Raw genomic sequence first — 18,716 nt, 5'->3', positions numbered from 1 at the left:
GTCAGAATTATTACTTTAATCCTCATCCTGTGTACTAATAGTGAATATATAGTGAATACAGTAAATGCAATAAATATAGTAAATATAGTAAATATAGTAAATACAGTAAATATTTACTATTAGTACACAGGATGAGGATACTAATAATTTGCTGCAATAATAATAAATAGTAAATATTTACAATTCTTCTATATATTTGAGAATCGAGAAGCGTTCGATATTCTTAACAGCGTGCTTGCTGTCCTTTCTTATCGCTCGAACAAACCATATTATCAACTTGTTTTTAATTCCCTGCCCCCACTCGTTATGAATCCCGTTAGAATTTTTCCTCCCCTTTCCCAATCATACAATGCTCGTAAGTTTCGTCTTTTACGTACAGGGTGTTCTTGTCACCAATACTTTTTTTATTGCTGTTACAAATTAACTCCCTTCGCGCCTTTGAACTGAACTTTACGTTTATTTTACAGTCTGATTAAAGTTTACTGCAAAATTTATATAACTATGGTTCCTATTACTGGAGATATTCAAGCCCTAATAAATAAAAACTAATTAATAACGTCTATCTTCAATTGTACTTGATTACAATCAACATGAATATTGACTACAATGGACGTACATGCTTATCAACAAAATTAGGCAATTCGAGAAGGTTAAAAAAACAACTATATTACACTAGTTAAATGAAATTAAATATACGTTTCCTGAACACTGTATATATCACAATGTGTATACATACATATTATACTGAATCGGCAAATTCCCCACTCTTTTATTTTCTGACGTAGAGAGGGGGTTCTTTGCTTCTTTCTGTCTCTCACGCCTCTTGCCCGCTAATAAGTAAAATATTAACCGTTGGTTAATGCAAAGACATTCTTCGAGAATGCTCAAAGAAGTGAATACAAGTGTATAATAACGGAGTCACTGTATAGCGGTTGCAATACTAACACTTTTAATAGTGAATATTTTAAATCACCTGCGCCCCTGTTCGATTTCACATTTTTTCCCCATTCTTTCTTTTCTAATTTCCTTTTTTTGATTTCCTTTTTTTTGTTCAAAAGCAATAATAAGTAAAATTACCTTAAATCCGTTTTACGAAGTGTTTATTTACGTAATTACATTCGTAATATACGGCGTAAGGAATCTAGTGCGCTAAGGGTTCTTCTGAAGGATTAAACATTTTGTGATTATTCATCACTATTCAATTACTATGGTTCAATTGCGACGTCAGGTAAATTATATTTTTCACGATTCTTTCGAAAATCTAATGTTAAAAGCGCTGAAATATTGCAAACTTATAGATACTAATATTAATTAAAATGTAGAATACGAAATTCTGATGTAAAAATTACTATATCTCGTATAAGATTTGGTTGTTTACTCGGTCTAAATTTTTCGTGAAATCTTCATAATTATCTCTGAGTTTCTGTGATGATGCAAGATTCTCATACGCGTACGGAAATTGTCTAGGAACAAGATCTAGAAGCATTCCACACGTTACCAATATTTTTTATTTTTTTATTGTCAAAGTTAAAAGTAACAATGAAAATTTCAAGCAAAAATTAAAATATATAATTTATACAATGTACAAATGATGAGTTATTTGTAAGAAGTAGAAGTTAAAGATTTTAAATTAATATAGTAATTTTATTGCAAACGATTATGTAGTAATAACTTATTTAGAATAGAATATTAAAATAACGCTAGATATCATTAGCGAGTATAATCTTATTTTAATAAGCTTCAATGTGTTTTACACGCAAAGTGTTATCTTTGTAAATTATGTTTCTCATTTTTTAAACATCTTAGATTATGCAATTTTAATGCAGTAGCTTCACACGATAATGTTGACAGCAGCAAAAAATTTTAATAAAATAAAATTTTATAAACTTGTGATATTGACGCGCGTCTTGCAAGTTCAATGTTCAATATGACATTCAGCGCTTGTAATAACACGTGTTCAAGAATGGATTTTTATTAGAAATGACTTTCGAGAAAAAAAGAAAGAAGAAGAAAAAGATATCATACTGAGATAAAACGATTAATTCGATAAATCCTAACTCTTATATGTAATTTTCAAACTTGTAACCGGAAATATAAAAATTAATTAACCTATGTAGTACCGATGTATTTTGCTGTCCTAAATCTATCATTACTTCCGTAAGCAATTTGTAATAGAAGAATTAACATAAGCATTACCGTAATGGGTATTCTGATAGAGTCTTCGCGAATTTTACTACTTTATCATATTAGTTTGTCTTATTTTGTCATGTCAGTCGCTGAACATAACCACATATTTTATAATACCGATATGAATCAAGATTTCTGTATAACTTCTAACACATATTTGAAATGATTGTATTTCCATATTAGGCTAATACAAAATTTAAGCACTATATACCTTTCAAATTCAAGAAAGATACTTTGTTCCACATAAACATGGACTGAACTTATGTAATACTGCAACCACATATTTATTTCTATTTTCTGTGTATGTTGATTCTGTACTGAGCGTATTAGTGAAAGATGTACTGTACGTTACATGTTAGAATTATTAAAACACCACAATGTTTTATACAGATTTTATCTTGTGGGGGAATGCTGAATCAATTTCAATTTAATATCAAGCGGAACTCATCATCTTTACAAATTAGAGATAAAAAAGTAATACAACCGGAACGATCTTTTAAGGTATGCTTTATTAAAAGATATTTCAATAATTTCTTGAAATAATTATTTTAACTGAAACTTATAAATGCTATATTTTGTAGTATGCAGATCTAACAGTCCGTCTTGCAGGACCAGACCAATTACAACCAAAGCCCAATGTCAGTGCCTTAGCATTTGGTAAATATTTTACAGATCACATGTTAAAGATATTTTATCATGAAACATTAGGAGGATGGCAAATACCAGAAATTACACCTTTTGAAAAGTTAGTTCTCCATCCAGCATCAAAAGTTCTTCACTATGCTGTAGAGGTAAATACAACTTATATTTCATAAAGTTTCCTATTCATTTCTATTATTTAACAGCATTTACTGATGTATGCACTGTATGCATTATTTCAGTTGTTTGAAGGTCTAAAAGCTTATAGAGGAGTAGATGGGAAGATAAGAATATTTCGACCAGAACTAAATATGGAACGGATGAACAATTCAGCAACGAGAACTGGCCTACCTACGTTCATAGGAGAAGAATTAATTAAATGTTGTTGTAGATTAATTAGTATTGATCAAGAATGGGTACCTCATTCTACTGCTTCTAGTCTATATATACGCCCAACACTTATAGGAATAGATGTAAGTATGCACATCTTAAAAGAAAAATTCTAATATAACGTCTTATCTTAAAGATAAAGAATGTTAATCAATTGAACGATATGAATAATAATCGTGTCATTGATGTCACAGACGTCATAAAAACAGATACATATAAAGTAAGCAATATATTTCACAATACTTAATGATAATACACGATAAAGTAGTGTTTAATGCTCTTTTGTTGGAGTAGGACTATAAGATACACTTAGACATTGTATTGTAGAAAAGAACAAGAACTAGTGATTAAAAGTTAAGAAGATAAAAATTAATATACAAAGCCTTAAATGTTCAATGAAGTATATGTCATATCTTTATGCCATTATTTAATATGAATGAATAGAAGTGTATCTTTTTTCAAACATGAATAATATTAGCATATAATGGTACTTCTGATTCCATTGATGTAAAATTTCGAAGAAAAATGTATTTATGTCATATATTTTTTATAAATTGTACTTTGAAAGGTGTGTATGCATCGTTACTTACAGATGATGCAACATTTTTATTAGAAGAAGTCATCTCAATGAAGAAATAATCATAGATAATTAATATTTTTATACAAAAGATATTTAATGTAAATATCAATGAGAATATTCAACCAAGAATATAAAAAGAACTTTATGTATATATATATTATAATTATTTTTACATTTTTACATCTTTATCTAGCCCACACTCGGTGTTGCATCTTCAGAATCTGCTTTACTCTATATTATTTTGTCACCTGTTGGCTCTTATTTTAACAAAACAAAAGAAAATATTGGCATATCTTTACTAGCTGATCCCCAATATACAAGAGCATGGCCAGGTGGTTGTGGTAACTACAAAGTAGGTAGCAATTATGGGCCTACTATATATGTACAAAAGGAAGCTATAGAGAAGGGTTTGCAACAAGTATTATGGCTTTATGGAGAAGATAATGAAGTAACTGAGGCCGGGACTATGAACATTTTCATGTTCTTTATAAATGATGATGGTGGTGAGCATCATTTTACATTTTTCGTTTAATTGCTTGTTCCACAACTATATAGTTTCACTGTATAATTTCATATTACTTTTATAAATATGTTATAATTTCAGAAAAAGAGTTAATAACACCACCATTAACAAGTGATTTAATTCTTCCTGGAGTTACAAGAAATTCTATTTTAGCATTAGCCAGAGAATGGAATCAATTTAAAGTCAGTGAAAGGAAATTTTGTATGAACGAAGTTTGTCAGTTACTTTCAGAAAACAGAGTAAGATATCCTATCTTAATTATTCTTTATTTAAAATTTGTTTCAACTTCATAGAAATTACAATTTTATTTTAGTTGTTGGAAATATTTGGAGCAGGAACAGCTTGCATAATTAGTCCTGTATCTTACATAGAATATGTTGGACAACCATTGCATATACCAACGATGGAGCACTCTAATCCTGTTTACAAAATGTTCTTGAAACATTTAACTGATATACAATATGGTATTATACCGGATCACCCTTGGGTGATACCTATCGAATGAATATAGAATAATCCATTTAATTATTTATTACATAATTATAACCAAAAGCGACTCCATGCAATTTTTAACATCGATTGTATTATATTTAAAAGAATAGTTGTTGGGAGTGTCACAATTTTGTTGTTGCTAGCTTCATGCGAATGTTGTTGTGAATGAATTCTTATTTATTTACACATGGAACTGATTTTGTCAAAGGCATGTAAGAAGTGAGCATGTATTGGAGATGAAACTCAGGGATCAATTGTTTCTTACAGAAGCAAAGCAACTTTTTAATAGTGAGCTATAAAGACTAATGTGTTGATTTGTGTGTGTGTGTGTGTTGTACGTTGAATGACAATTCGTACTTACGAATATGTGTGTGCGTTTCTACATAGAAATATAGATGTATTGTATATATTTTTTATATTACTTATTTACTATCTTATGTAATTTTAATAATTTTTCTATGGTACAAATTATTTATTCCATGTTCTACCTCACCGGTCAAGAAGGACAACAAGAAAAGAATATGCTATAAAAAGCTTTTCTTTACTTGGTAGATAGTCTGTATGTCTGAAAAAGGTTTTTGTTCATATGTGTATCATCTCAATAAAAGTATAAGTTTATAAACACTTGTTAATGCAGAATAGATATTTATTTCCTGGGGAACGCAATTAATAAATTGAAGCAAAGACGATTATCTAAAATTGTATAAACTACCTAACATACAATTTTTCATTACATCGTTTGAAAGTTTAATTATTATTTTCATGTCAAAATAGAATGAGATCATATTACTAATCGTTGTAATATCAAGTCTACAGAAACTTCTTGTTATAACGGTATGGTGTAACGTTTTACCGCTCGTTTTCAAATCGCCCCTAAGCATCGGCATATTCCGGTTAACTCCGGTACGAACGTATTTACATTCCCCCTCTCGTTCCTACGGCTGAAAGTACCGAAGGAAGTAAATGTGCGTGTAGTTGGGTCGTTTGACCGCTAGAGGCGGTAATTCATAAATCGTGCAGTTTGCTGAATTTGTTGATCGGTGACCTTTCTATTCATTATTCGTCTTTGATTCGCACAGCGAGTAAGTTCTTTCTAAGAAGGGTTAAATTTTGTGAAAAGGAAAAACATGTACGCGATTCAAAACACAGTTAGGAAAGTACCGAGATTACTAAATGTATGTCAGAATCAACGTAGAACACTTCTTGCTACACCACCAAGGGTTAGAATACCTTTTGCCGTAAGTACTATTTTTATTAAATGCACTTACATAAGAAGCTGACGGCAGCAATTAAATATTTATTTTGAATCAAAAAATTTGTCTACTATAAGGACAGTGTTCTGTTTACAGTTCGAAAAGCATTTTCGTGAGCATTTATATCGGTAATTCATATATAAGGTTATGTTATGTAACAGGCTAATTGATTTTTGGGGCGTTCTTATTAAATTTTGCAAATATTAATAATCTCTTAATTGTTTTTAATAATTGTTTTTAATAAAACCAATATATGAATTAATTTGAGCTACATAAAAGTATTTATTAGTCCGTTCAGTATATTTATTTAAGGATATAGATAAACTTTATACATTATTATTGTGAAAAAGCATAAATTTCAAATGCAAAGAATTAATTAAGTTTTATGTTTGAATGATATAGCATATTATATATTTAACTTTGGTTATATATGATACATTGTTGGAATAAAATTTATGTGAATATAAAAGTATAAAAGGTTGATAAATAACTTAAAATTAATTATAACGATAATTACTTAGGCATTTGATTTAAAATGACATTCTTGATGTATTTTACATATATGTAGTATCGTTATAATGATAATATCTGTAAGATTATAGACCGTTTAAACTATATAATTGGCAATAATATCTTTTTCATTGCAGGAAAAAGTGGCATTTGGTATGGCTATATGGATCGGAGTAATGGGGGTTCCGCTGTACATTTCGTGTAATGTAAATAAATATAACGCTCAAAAGAAGGGATAGACGATCTTTTGTAGCTGTATTCTCAAATTTGTAAAGTAAATAACTATTACAAAAAGTAGGAGAATGTGTATCATATACTTGAAATAAATATGAAATTAGATAAAGTAGTTTGTAATCGATATTAGACATTTTCTATCTGCATTTTAGAAATTTGCAGATTAAAGATTAAACCTTTGACATACCAACGACGTTTGGGATATGTAATTTGTTTATTGTATGCAATGTACGCAATGAACGTATCGAGTTTCATTCTATTTATATATTAAGAGGTTAATTCATTATAAGAAATCACTTATCTCAAAATATTTCGTTTTATTCATCGGTTGTTCAAGAATTAAATTTGTCTTTTATTCTACGTTTTTTTTTTTTTTTTGTGTAAGTGAGTTGCACGAATAGTTGAAGAGTCGCAGTCTTACATATACGTATATGATTGTACAAAAGTTTAGTACCATAAAAATATCAAGTATATCATTTTGCTAATAAAATATATGTATAAACAATAATAAGATATGTAAAATTTACATTTTAGCGGAAAAAAGCTTTGTTATATTTTATTTGAAAAGGGATTTTAATCTAACGATATTATAATCAAATAAAGAATATAGCAGTTTGTTTATTTTAGTACAAATTTATGTTATTGATTTATTACATAGAATCATCAGATCAGATAGTCACTCAGCAATGTCCAGTTGTGGGAAATACTGTAAAGAGCAACTCGCGATAGTTGTACACTCAAGTGGACACGTACCTTAAAATTCGTAACGTTACATTTAATTCAAAAATATATCGAGTGTTTATACATATTTTGTATATATATACAGGAATTCGATATATTTTCACATTTTGCGTATATTTGTACATCTTGGAAATCTCATTAACTTTTATATGTATTTGCACCGTTGTATCGCTAGAGCTACAAAGTTACGAATATTCGCCTTAAATTTACGTACGATGTTGTTAATTTGTTTATTCGGAAACTTTATGACAGTGTCCAAAATTTATACTTCATTCTAATGTCATTTATATCGGAATGTTAGGTACACTTTGAATTTTCGTCACTTTTTTTTATTGTTACTTAACTTGACTGTATTGCATCGAAATTCGATGTTTAACTCGGCCGTATTAGGAATATATTACGCGGTTTTCCGACAATCTTCGAAGCAAGTACAGACATAGGACGGATCCTGTTTTAGGCTGGATCTAGAAGCGTTGTTCAAAAGCGAAAGTTGATCGATTCGGCTGCTGGATTTTCGACTTGTCAATGATCGGGAATGTGTCTTCTGTCGCGACGACTGTGTCTTCGTTTTTTGAAACACGTGGCACAGCATTTATCCTGCACGATCAATGACACATCGCACATGCGCCTATATGACGCGCACATTGAGGCTGGTACAATAGTATCCTTACACTCTGAAACAGTTTTATTTGTTTTTACGTTACATATCTAAAGAAACCTAATCATAATTAGTTGATGGATTACATCGAAATCTTTCTCTTTTTATTAGTTCTTTCTAGTGTAAACTGATAAGAAGGAATATATTAAAATGCAAGAATTAGCAAGAATCAGCATCAATGCTAGCTTGTATTATTGCGAGTCGTTAAACGAAGCTCTTACACACACACACATACAAACGCGCGCGCGTAACTATGATAATTAATATCATAGAAGAAACGAAGGAAGAAGATACTTGCGGAGAAGTGTATCGTAAACCGTTCGCTTGAAGACATTAATTCCCGGTATACGTACACTGTGGTTAATGATCCGTGAAAACTGTTGCTTTCCAGATACGCATTAAAGGGGCGAAAGAAAAGAAAAGAAATAACGAGTTTCCATGCATACGTTCAGGTAGTTACGGATATCCTTTAATGACCGATTCCCTCTGGCGTGTGCAATTACCAGATTTATCGTTCGCGCATTGCCGCCTATGATAACAACGCCTCGTATCGATCGGCTTTCTCTCGGGGTTGCAATCGTCGGACAGTAATTCTGTTATACGATCACGACACTCGACTTCCCTTCGCTTAACGCCGACTCTCACGAGGCAGCTCGCGTTGCAGGACTCCCATTTTCCTGTAAGCATGCCCATAAAGACGGAGGTTTTATACGCTTGATCGTCTCCTTGTTGTCTTTGGCAACGGGCCAGGCTTCAAAAAGATATTATTAGCAGCACGGATAAACCCGATTACCGTCTTAGCGTGACATAAACGACCAACCATGAAAATAATTATGCTGTCTTAATCCGACTCGACTTATTGGCCTTTTTTAATTCTTACGTGACTCTTTGGATATACGCGAGCAACTTGTTCTAGTTATAGATTGAAAATAAGAAGGATAACAGTATATTTTATGCCATGATAATGAATAACTCACCGGTGATCCATCTCCCACCTTGGCAAAGTTCGATGGTGGCCGGCTTGTTTTCTGGATTGCAGTCTCCTTGCATCGAGCAGGTCACCTTCCTAGTTCTCTTACCATTCGCACAATGACTCCATTTCGAGACGATCCACTTCGACTTGGTATTATACATGGAATTATCTGGATTTTCATCGACCACATTGTCGAATTCGAGGATCTCTGGCTCCTCGGTAGTAAGACTATCGACGATCGTGATTCCATTTTGATCGTTGGAGCTCACGTTGTAGAAAGAGGCATCCTTGTTGTCCGCGTAGACGATCAATGGTGGTTCGGTGGAGCTGCAAGGGGGTAAGTTTAGACACGGGCTGACCTCTTCGGGTCTCACGTCCCGGTTACAGTCTCGATCGGGCAGAGCCAAATCCGATCTATCGGGGCCCACTCCCGAAGAGACACACATCACCGATCGTTTTCGAAGAGCACCCTCTCCGCACGATACCGGGCACATTTGCCATGGACCGATCCACCATCTAATTTTGGCAAAACGAAACAATCGATTATCGTTTGAGTATATTATTCGAATTCATTATTGTCAAATTCGTTCGAGTTAATTAAAACGAAAAAGAAAAGAAAAGCTGTTACGTGTCTTTTTAACAAAAGTGAAAGTCAACGAATCAAGTTGCATTGGATGTCGCGTTGGAGCGGTCGGAACGTCGAGTCGAACGGTAAATAAAATTTGTCTGTGGTCAGATTCAATGTACCCCCATATTATCGAGACCGAGAAGCTTTAATCCGATTTTTCCTATACCATGGAGGCTGGGCTTTCGTTTTACCTGGCTGGGCATGGATTCAGATTGCATTCTCGCAAAATCGATTCCGGCTTTTCGATGCCCTCGCAAAAGTGGTCCTCGACGACCCCGCTCTTCTTCTCGTTGCAGAGTGCTTTGGAGGTTTGCGTGCCACCGCCGCAAGTGGCCGTGCACAGCGACCAGTCGGAAAATACCCACGAGTATTCCGGTGCCCGATCAGGCTCCTTTTTCGGCACTGTGTACTCGTATCGCAGCCCGAAATTCCGATAATGTCCTCTGGAAATCAACTGAAGTGATGGGACAAAATTATTGAGAATGGGAAGAAAGTAGCTAAAGAATTCGTAGCGAATATACGTGTCCACGCTCGAAGAATCGAGGAAAAAGCGAATGAGACGGATAAGCAATTTGTCGAGAGGAAGCATACGTGGAATAAAACGAAAAGAAAAGAGTTAGTTAATTAGTTACTATTACGTACATAGACTGCGATGTCCTCTTTGATCGGGCCAGGAATTCTGACCTTTTCTCTGTCGCGATCGCGCTCGTACAGAGCTGGAGTTCCGGCCACTTGGTATTCCCCTGCTAAAGTGATCTGCCTGTTCAATTGGAATGAAGATCATAGCTCTAGATCGTAATATCTCTCCAACGTCTTTTACTTTTCATTCGGAATTTATTATTTCGTTAGCCGATACAAAGAGATACACAATCAATTGGATCATCGATATTAACGTGATCGATATAACGTAACCGACGATGAACACATCTTGGATTATTACTTACCGTTTTCCATTAAGGAAATATTTGTCGGAATTTGGCACACCTATTCCAATGTAATTTTTGCTGTTTCCAATTTCTTCGATTTTTATATTTCTCGATCCATTGGGGACAACGACCACTTCCTTGTATCCTGGACCGTCGTTTTTGTCGTAAATTCCGCCTGTCGTTTCGCACTGAGTTCCATCGCCATGGCAGATTCCACAACGATCTTCCGTGGCATCTGAATCGACCGTCCAATCACAGCCAACTTTCTACACCGTTAATTACAATCGAAAAATAGAGAACAGAATAGAGAAGGAAAGATACGGATATTGTTGAAAATATCGTCTAGAAAAATAGACTGACTCGACAGATTCCAGCAATGCACATGTCTCTGGTACCAACGTTACAGGGTGTGCCATCGAGAGCGGCTTCACCCCATGGAACGATCACGCTTTCCTCTGTGTCGGTGCAATATAGCTCGCAGGGTTCCGCTTCAATTAAGGACGATATTCATTAGTGTTGTACGGATTCAAGTCGAATGGAATATCGAACGATCGTAGATTACTTGGCAAAAAGTAACTTTCAACTGTTTATTAAATTCGATGATATTTTACTGTCAAATAGCAAGGAACCGTTTAGCGTTATTTACAGCATTGTTTATTGCGAAAAGTACTCGTCCGTAGTATCTTCGACGAAAGAGTCCAAAAACTAGTGGCTTACTCTGATCGAAATACGGCAGCCAAGTGTAATTCTTCCCTTTGTATTCTTTGCCGTCGTAATGGCTGCACTGAACTGCTCTGAAACTGGCCGTCTCTTCCGGGCACGGATCGGTGTTACAAATTTTATATCGACGTCTTTCTCCGATGCAGAATTTACCACCGTGCGCTGGTTCCGGATGGTCGCATTTCCGCTCGACGATCGAAACACCCGCACCACAGGTTCTCGAACACTCGCTCCAAGAGCCCCACTCGCCCCATCCGCCGTCGATTTGACGCGGTTTGTCCACAATTGGCACGCATTCCTGGTTCTGACACCACTACGCCAAAATTCGCGCGCGTTATCGAAAATCAGTTTAATGGCTGGTTGACTTATTTATTCTATTTTTATCTATTTTTTTTTTTTTAGAGCGTTATGAATATCCAGAGGACCAATGAACGTCGACTATCAAAAGAGAGAATTTCGTGCTCGAAACCGCTTTATTCTCCTTTTCATTTTTATCGTTACCCGTTAATGTTATATTTCTCATTGTTACAACATTATATCTTACGATATTATTTTCTATTGTTTCTTCTCGAATACGAAATGACACGACGACGCGGCGAAATAGAGAATTAAATTAATCAATTCAATCATACAAATTTGTGGCTAATTGTTATTCATTGGGAACTACGATCGCATAACGCTATGTGTATAATTACGCATCTAATATTCTTACCATGTGTTTGCCACAGTGTGTCCCCGGGGCGGCCGGATGAAGCATGGTGGTGCAAGTGCCATCGACGATGCACCATAATTTAGAACAGATCTGTGAACAAAATCACCGATCTCTATTCACCGGTCTAAAATTGCCCCGTACTCGATTTACTTTTGTTCATCACCTCCTGCAAGGGCGAGCAAACGGAAGCTTCCCTGACGCCGAACTGAAGTCTGCATTGGTGCTCCGCGTTATACATCGCGCCAGGCGGTAACTCTGGATACGAGTAATCGTTGTCCGCCGGTTCGTCTTCCAAGCATTCGCCTTTCCCTTGACTGTGGAAGTTTTGAAACTTTCTTTAAAAACTTTCCTTCTCTTAAAGCTTTTAAAGCTTCGAACACACGCTATCTGGCAAAACAATTGAACTCGTTGTTCAGACTCTTCGAACGACGCATCTAAAACGATAGTTGATGTTGTCGAAAGAGATTTTGAAATTTCTTACTCCAAAAAATTGGTAATGTCCCTCCTAGAGCATCTGGACCAGGCGACGCCAATGGTGTCCACCTCGAAGGTCGGCGTCATCACGTGCAGGGTGTCACCGTCTCGTTTGCTGCAGCCGATTTTTTCCGTATCGTGGTACATGCCAAAGCTGCAGCGAAAATCGTGTCATTGTCGCGAGTCATCTCGATTTCGAACGAATCGTGATTTCGCGTGTGCCTGCCCGCGATACGATTCCAGCCAAATAAGCGGCAAACGCGATAACGAGGTCGCGTTATCGGTTATTATATTAATAAAAGCAAATTGCGCTTAATAACGAGCACGGGGAATTGGATTCTCCGTTAGCTGACCAAACGAGTTACGCATCGATTCGGCCAATTTTTTGCGGATGATAATATTAGTTAGTTTCATGTGCGTGCGTTTTGATGATATTTTATAATATTTTGGCACTTTGATACGTAGATAATCGTATAATAGAAAGAGCAGATGTTTAATAGTAAATTTTTATTAGAAGCAAAGTGAAACTCTACGGTAACGAAAATTTGGTGAGAAACGTTGAAAATAAAATGGCCAAAGTACTTTGAATACCTTTCGAGTTAACAGGAAACAGCAGCCAGTATGATAGTTTATGTTTAATACGTCTTTAAATTTCAGAGGTTAAGACGAATTGAGATTAAAGTTGAACTCCGTTACGAGTCTAGTTTGTCACATTTAGAGTTAATGCCAGGAGACAAAGGGAATACAAGTCGTCCAGTCGGAATATAAATTCACATATACCATTAAAACGTACTACCGATCGATAAAAAGTTAGCCAAATCGAGGACTCTTGATCACCGAGAAATATGAAATATGTTTGGAGTAATCGCTGCGAGGCAAAGAAGCTTGGCCAGACTAAGTGCGCTTCTAAGGATCTAATAAAAAAGAGGTAATAAATTTCTCTGGATTACACGGAGGTAATACTCGAGTCTCGCGAAGATAATTCACTTCCGACGAGTCGCTACTTTTTCTCGGAAAATTCAGCGGAAATTTAGAGGCAAGTTTGCCAGCGACGTTCGACCGATGGAATCGTTATCTATTTCTTGTCTCTTTTTCTTTTTCTTTTTTTAAGTTAAAGATCGATCGAACGTTTCCACTCACTTGTGTCCCAATTCGTGGGTGATGGTGTGCGCGAGCGTGATTCCATTGTCTTCGTTGACGCTGCAGCTGCGGTCCGGTTGGCACATGCCGGCTACGTGAGCCACTCCCAGAGTACTACACGGCGTGTTCGCTCTCGAGCAGATGTCCTCCCTCGTCACCAGAATCGCCACGTCGTGGTGATTCGGATGCGAGTCGTCCACCGGATTCAGTTTCTGTTGCCATTTGCAGAAATTGTACAGCGTCCTGTCCGCGTTCACCGTGATGTCCAGTCCTTGCTGAAAACAGACGTTAGTCGGACCGTTTCGCGGCCAGTTGAATAGAAATGCGCGCATTTTCTCCCGCCGTGGAATTCGTTTTCGATCGTTCAGTGGCTACGGTTTACGAGCGTGTCAACCGATCCGAACGTTCGACGTTGCCCTAGCATTCAAACGTTTTCCTCGCGATTCGTTCAACCAACGAAACGATCCAATATTTTACGGATGATGAACGCGCGTGATGTGGAATCGTTTCGACGCTTTGTTTAGCGATTTTGGGAGTACCGGTGTAATCGTCGTTAGTTAACAGGATAAATAGATAGATAGATAGATGGACGATAAGAAGATCGCTTCAAAAGCATTAATGCGATATTGCAACGGCATTTCGACCGGTTGACCGTAGCCGCCTCTTTGGAAGAAAGCAAATTGATTTTACCGAATCTTATATCCGATTGTTATAATAGTAAACTAGATAAAACACGGTATCGTGTAAACCGTGCCGTGCATCTAGTTGTTGAACGTAACGCACATCACCGGCGTAATTCGCACGTACTTCCGCGTCGTCCTCCTCGACGAGGATAATCCTGACCACGACGACGTTAATGAAATTCCCTATGGTAGGATCGAGGTAGAGGGAGGACACCATGTTCATGATGGTCAGCAGATACGTCTCAACGTCGCCGTCCTGATGAAAAGCCATCATCGTCGTGTCAGCGACAACGAGAGCCTCGACGTGACGCGGTCGGCTGATCGATCTCTTGGCACGTTGCCATCGTTTCGTCTGATGATGTTTTCTTCGGCCTCGTCCTTGAACCTGTACCAGTCCCGATTGCGTTTGCCATTCGAGCCGTGTTTCCGTCAGCCGCCTCGGCTCTGTGCAACAACAACGCAACCCCCGGTCTTTGATTAGCATCCCGCTCGATATGAAATTCCTATCCGGTTCAATGGAATTCCCCTTTACGCGGTCGCGTTTGATTTTCGTGAAAAGGAATTCCATTTTCTCGATGCGGTCATCGATGAACCGATGCCGACCGGAATAATTAATGGTTTGTCGGATTTCGGCTACCTGACGCGATGCAACGCGATACGGTTGATCCGATATACCCGCTGATCTACGATCTATCCAAAGCGTCGATTTACGGGAAAATCGATTTGTCGTTTTCCACGTGGCTCGTGGCAAGATCGAGCGATTCGAAAACGCGATCGAACGCGAGTCGGCGCGTGCCACCGTTAAAATATCGTAAAAGCGCTATATAGATTCCTTTGGAATCGACTGGTCGAACAACGAATTACATACGGAGGAAAAATGCGAAACGGATGTTTAATTTTCACGCGGCCCCATCGATCTTGCTCGGTAATTCAACGTTTGAAATTACCGGAGCTATCTGCGGATCTAACCTGTACCTTCTATCTCGAAAAAGACGTACACACCGCGAGCACGTAAGACGGTCTCTTAATTTATGCAGATTGCTCGATCGCAGAGGCGTGCAATTAAGATTTCATTCGAGCCATCCGATAGATCGGCCCGCTTGCCGAAATGGATATTCATTGTACTTAATTACGGGTTTGCGGCGAATTGGATTATCCCCCGTCGACCACGTTGCCGCCTATCAGCCCGCTCGGATCTTACCTTCGTATCGGTTTCTCCGTAAAGTCGTTTAATCTGCTGAAACGCGGTCTCGTCACTCGGTTAATAGGTTGCACGCGGGAATCGCGGCAAACACGTCGGCCGTGGATTAACACTTTCGAAATTCGTGACCAAATTAGCCCGATTAATCGCGCTCCTTTGGACACTTTGTCCGAAGTCCAATTTAAGTGTCCGCGTAGTTAATTTCCCAGAGTTTCGTCGTTGACGTTCGCAACAAAAGGGCAACGTGAAACACCTTACTTCCGTATCTATCGGCCTACTTTTTTCTCCCATCGAACTAGCTGCTTATTTCATCAACGAAAAATATGAAATCGCAAGGTCTCGACTCTATCCAATATCGATCGAAACATACAGCGAGATCGCGAAGGAAACGCTATATGATTCAGAGATTTTACGAACACGTTTTGCGTCGACACACCTATTCTGTCGTTAAGAAATACCGACGATTCGTCGCGTGATATATCGATATATCTAATTTCGAGATAATTAGTGGCCGAACGAAGACGGATTATCGGTGAGATCTTATCGAAACGTTCGCCGACAAGCTCGTAAATATCGAGTTGCAATTTTTCGCGACGCGATCAAAGATGTTGGTGCCGGCGAAAGAACGAGCAGAGAACGTCGCTGGAACGCCCACGTTCCATATCGAGACGCGTCCAATTACATTATACGTAAACGGCATAAATACTCGTAATACGCGCCGCTAGCGAACGAACAGGCCACCGTGCGATGTCATGGGAGAGAAACGGGGATAGGAATGGTAATGGGAATGGGAATGAGAACGGGAACACGAAGATGGGGAAAAAAGAGGATATCGGTCCGTTCTCGCTGTAGGTGCCGCTACCCATTCGTCTTCCATTTGCTTCTCATATCTTTGCCCTCGCTATGCCCCTTCTTCTGTTCGTTATTTGTTGGTTGGTTGGTTGGTTGGTTGGTTGGTTCGTTATTAATTAGAAGCTCGTTGACGCGCAGTTAGACTCCAGACGGTTTCTTTTTATATCGGACACGCATCGTTCGTAGTTCGCATCGGTGTAATTAGCGGAAGTGCCGTTTCAGGCGACGACAACGACGGCAGCGATGGCGCTCGAGAAGCACAAACAGGAGGAAACAAGGCGTGGCTTTGGCATTTGTTAAAATTGATTTACGGTCAGCACCGAGAACTAGTCTTCCAGTTGACTGACAGAGATATATCGTGCCATGGACAATTAGTCCCTATTACAGATTTTGGTATCGTCGAACGAAATAAACTACGAGTTTCGAGTGTCGTGATTAAACTCGTACCTACTCGTGCATGTGGAAGCGTATGTCGTTAGACTTACAATTAGCCAAAGGATTCTGAAAAAAGGAAAATCCTAATCTCGCAAGATTTAATAACAATAAAAGTAGCTTTATTTAATAACGTTATAAGATTATAGATAATATCTTTCTTGCTGTCGAGTTTGCTAACAAGTTATTCTACCTGTATATTAGCAGGCAGTAAGCTGTATCTCGATCTTTTACGTTCTATCTGTTACGTATGCGCATATATCGTAGAAACCCGTCATGTATTAACATTGGGATAAAGATCTAGGATGGCAAAAAGTTGGCGGTAATCCGTTAAACGAGTTACGCCTATACCCTACGGATGATCTACGTCAAAGTTGTTACGTAACGCAACTAGAACGATAAAATTCATTATACGTAATAACAGAACGTAGTAACAGAATCCATTTAAAGATACAGCGCGTGCGAATAGAACGGGAAACACGAGTATAAAAATGTCAAAAATAGCGTCGTCTAATTAGAAACAGTTGTAACCGCGTCGGCTGCATACCGAAATAATCTCTAATTACACGAGTCCGTAATTAACGGGAGAAAAATTTTCGCGCGGTAACGTTTGTCGTATCCCGAAGCAATTTCATCGATAAGGAGATAACGTTTGGCGTCGACACGCCCACGCTTTGCAGCTCGTGTATCCAATTACCCCGTCGTAGCCTCAGACGGCATAAATGTTCCTAGCGAGAGAAATGGAAAAAAGAACGGACGAAGGGGGAAGAGAACGAGTTGGGAGGGCAAAACTGGAGATTCGACCTAGCGTCTAAATTATAGGTCATGGCAAGTTCCTTCCATAAAATGTGGCCCGTAATTATTTCACGAGTAAAAATAAGAATACGAAGGTGCGAATTGTTACGTTGGTATCGACCAACTTTTCGGAATCTCGGTTAATTTCCTTTTACCCTTAGCCGATAATAAATTTCATCGTCGTAACGAAAGTTCTTCTCTTTCGCGTTAAAGTTTCGAAGAATTTTATCGGCGTACGATCGAGCGGTTCAGCAAGTAGAACAAGAAAAAAAAGAGTCAGACAGACGCGCGCGGCTAATAGTCGCCTTTGGTCCCGGTCCTTGCCGGAACAAAAAGAAATCGAGAATCGAAAGTAGTCGAGCGAAGAAACCAAGGGATGGAAGGATCGACGAAAGGGGAAAAAAGGAAAGGGAAGAAAGAGGAGGAGGAGAAGGAATCTCGGGAGACAAGAAGAAGAGAGGCAATGAAAGGCTGCGCGGAAGAAGTAGAAGGGGAGAACGGTGTCGGTGGATTCTCACCGCGAGTGCCACAGTTTCTCTCGAGTTTTCTCTTCTTTTTTCGTCGGCGTCTGGTGCGGCCGGCGGCGCCGATTTCGAGCTGCGGCTGCTCCACGGACCTACGAAACACGAGATGCGGCCTGCCGAGCACCGAGTTCCGGTAGAGTCCGGCCGTGGCACGGCTCTCGGCGCCGGCGTCTTCCAGCCGAACCTCCAGCCGAACTTGTTCTTCTTCCGGGGACACGGCGACTGGTTCCAACCAGAACTCGCCGTCATCGCCACGCAGCATGCCCGCCTGAAACACGAAACCAACTATCTCGTCTTACACGGACTCTTTGTTCCGATTCTATCCAGAGACAACTACCGAGATTGTGTCATAGCGAGACCGTCTACACGGGATTTTCTCTCGGTCAAACGTGTTCGCGCGATAGTTTCTGTCTACCGAATTCGTCGCTTCTGTTTCGCTAATGTGCATT

At 38.2% G+C, this 18,716-nt stretch overlaps 3 protein-coding genes across 10 annotated transcripts in view; 2 read left to right on the top strand and 1 right to left on the bottom strand.

The window, feature by feature from the left end:
• The first annotated feature begins 852 nt into the window (after window positions 1-852).
• Window positions 853-5,435, top strand: Bcat (Branched chain amino acid transaminase). 4 transcript variants are annotated; one of them, XM_033340523.2, is made up of 7 exons: window positions 853-1,228; window positions 2,578-2,688; window positions 2,769-2,978; window positions 3,069-3,299; window positions 3,990-4,299; window positions 4,401-4,558; window positions 4,633-5,435. In XM_033340523.2, the coding sequence occupies exons 1-7, from the start codon at window positions 1,208-1,210 to the stop codon at window positions 4,822-4,824; spliced, it is 1,233 nt and encodes a 410-aa protein (XP_033196414.1). In that variant the 5' UTR covers window positions 853-1,207; the 3' UTR covers window positions 4,825-5,435. The 4 variants fall into 4 exon arrangements, with proteins under 4 accessions (XP_033196414.1, XP_076482198.1, XP_033196415.1 ...); XM_076626083.1 differs by lacking the exon at window positions 853-1,228 and adding an exon at window positions 1,872-2,157; XM_033340524.2 differs by lacking the exon at window positions 853-1,228 and adding an exon at window positions 2,177-2,488.
• Window positions 5,436-5,818: 383 nt separating this feature from the next.
• LOC117160088 (uncharacterized) lies at window positions 5,819-6,917 on the top strand. The gene is made up of 2 exons (XM_033340515.2): window positions 5,819-6,049; window positions 6,712-6,917. The coding sequence occupies exons 1-2, from the start codon at window positions 5,939-5,941 to the stop codon at window positions 6,811-6,813; spliced, it is 213 nt and encodes a 70-aa protein (XP_033196406.1). The 5' UTR covers window positions 5,819-5,938; the 3' UTR covers window positions 6,814-6,917.
• Window positions 6,918-7,147: 230 nt separating this feature from the next.
• The window catches only part of LOC117160086 (A disintegrin and metalloproteinase with thrombospondin motifs 7), a 57,287-nt gene continuing 45,718 nt past the window's right edge, over window positions 7,148-18,716 (bottom strand). For 3 of the 5 annotated variants that reach the window (XM_033340512.2, XM_076625197.1, XM_076625200.1), the window contains 14 exons: window positions 18,262-18,535; window positions 14,564-14,907; window positions 13,781-14,055; window positions 12,648-12,794; window positions 12,330-12,480; window positions 12,167-12,256; window positions 11,452-11,767; window positions 11,095-11,222; window positions 10,753-11,000; window positions 10,451-10,568; window positions 10,000-10,262; window positions 9,185-9,696; window positions 8,711-8,884; window positions 7,148-8,223 (listed from right to left, as the gene is read on the bottom strand). In XM_033340512.2, coding sequence (XP_033196403.2) covers window positions 8,072-8,223; window positions 8,711-8,884; window positions 9,185-9,696; window positions 10,000-10,262; window positions 10,451-10,568; window positions 10,753-11,000; window positions 11,095-11,222; window positions 11,452-11,767; window positions 12,167-12,256; window positions 12,330-12,480; window positions 12,648-12,794; window positions 13,781-14,055; window positions 14,564-14,907; window positions 18,262-18,535 — 3,192 coding nt within the window. In that variant the 3' untranslated portion in view covers window positions 7,148-8,071. Of the gene's footprint in view, window positions 8,224-8,653; window positions 8,885-9,184; window positions 9,697-9,999; window positions 10,263-10,450; window positions 10,569-10,752; window positions 11,001-11,094; window positions 11,223-11,451; window positions 11,768-12,166; window positions 12,257-12,329; window positions 12,481-12,647; window positions 12,795-13,780; window positions 14,056-14,563; window positions 14,908-18,261; window positions 18,536-18,716 lie in introns of all 5 variants that reach the window. The other 2 variants (XM_033340513.2, XM_033340514.2) reach the window with 2 other exon arrangements.

Source organism: Bombus vancouverensis, chromosome 2 (assembly GCF_051014615.1).
Source record: "Bombus vancouverensis nearcticus chromosome 2, iyBomVanc1_principal, whole genome shotgun sequence".
In the NCBI taxonomy this organism is placed as follows: Eukaryota; Metazoa; Arthropoda; class Insecta; order Hymenoptera; family Apidae; genus Bombus; species Bombus vancouverensis.
This window is presented reverse-complemented; position numbering and strand designations above follow the sequence as displayed.

Excerpts from the sequence above, each read along its gene's own strand:
- Bcat (XM_033340523.2), top strand. The coding sequence starts at position 1,208 with ATGGTTCAATTGCGACGTCAG. Across the intron at positions 4,300-4,400 it reads CTTTATAAATGATGATGGTG|AAAAAGAGTTAATAACACCA; the intron begins GTGAGCATCATT and ends TTATAATTTCAG. Across the intron at positions 4,559-4,632 it reads AGTTACTTTCAGAAAACAGA|TTGTTGGAAATATTTGGAGC; the intron begins GTAAGATATCCT and ends ATTTTATTTTAG.
- LOC117160088 (XM_033340515.2), top strand. The coding sequence starts at position 5,939 with ATGTACGCGATTCAAAACACAGTTAGGAAAGTACCGAGATTACTAAAT. Across the intron at positions 6,050-6,711 it reads GGGTTAGAATACCTTTTGCC|GAAAAAGTGGCATTTGGTAT; the intron begins GTAAGTACTATT and ends TTTTCATTGCAG.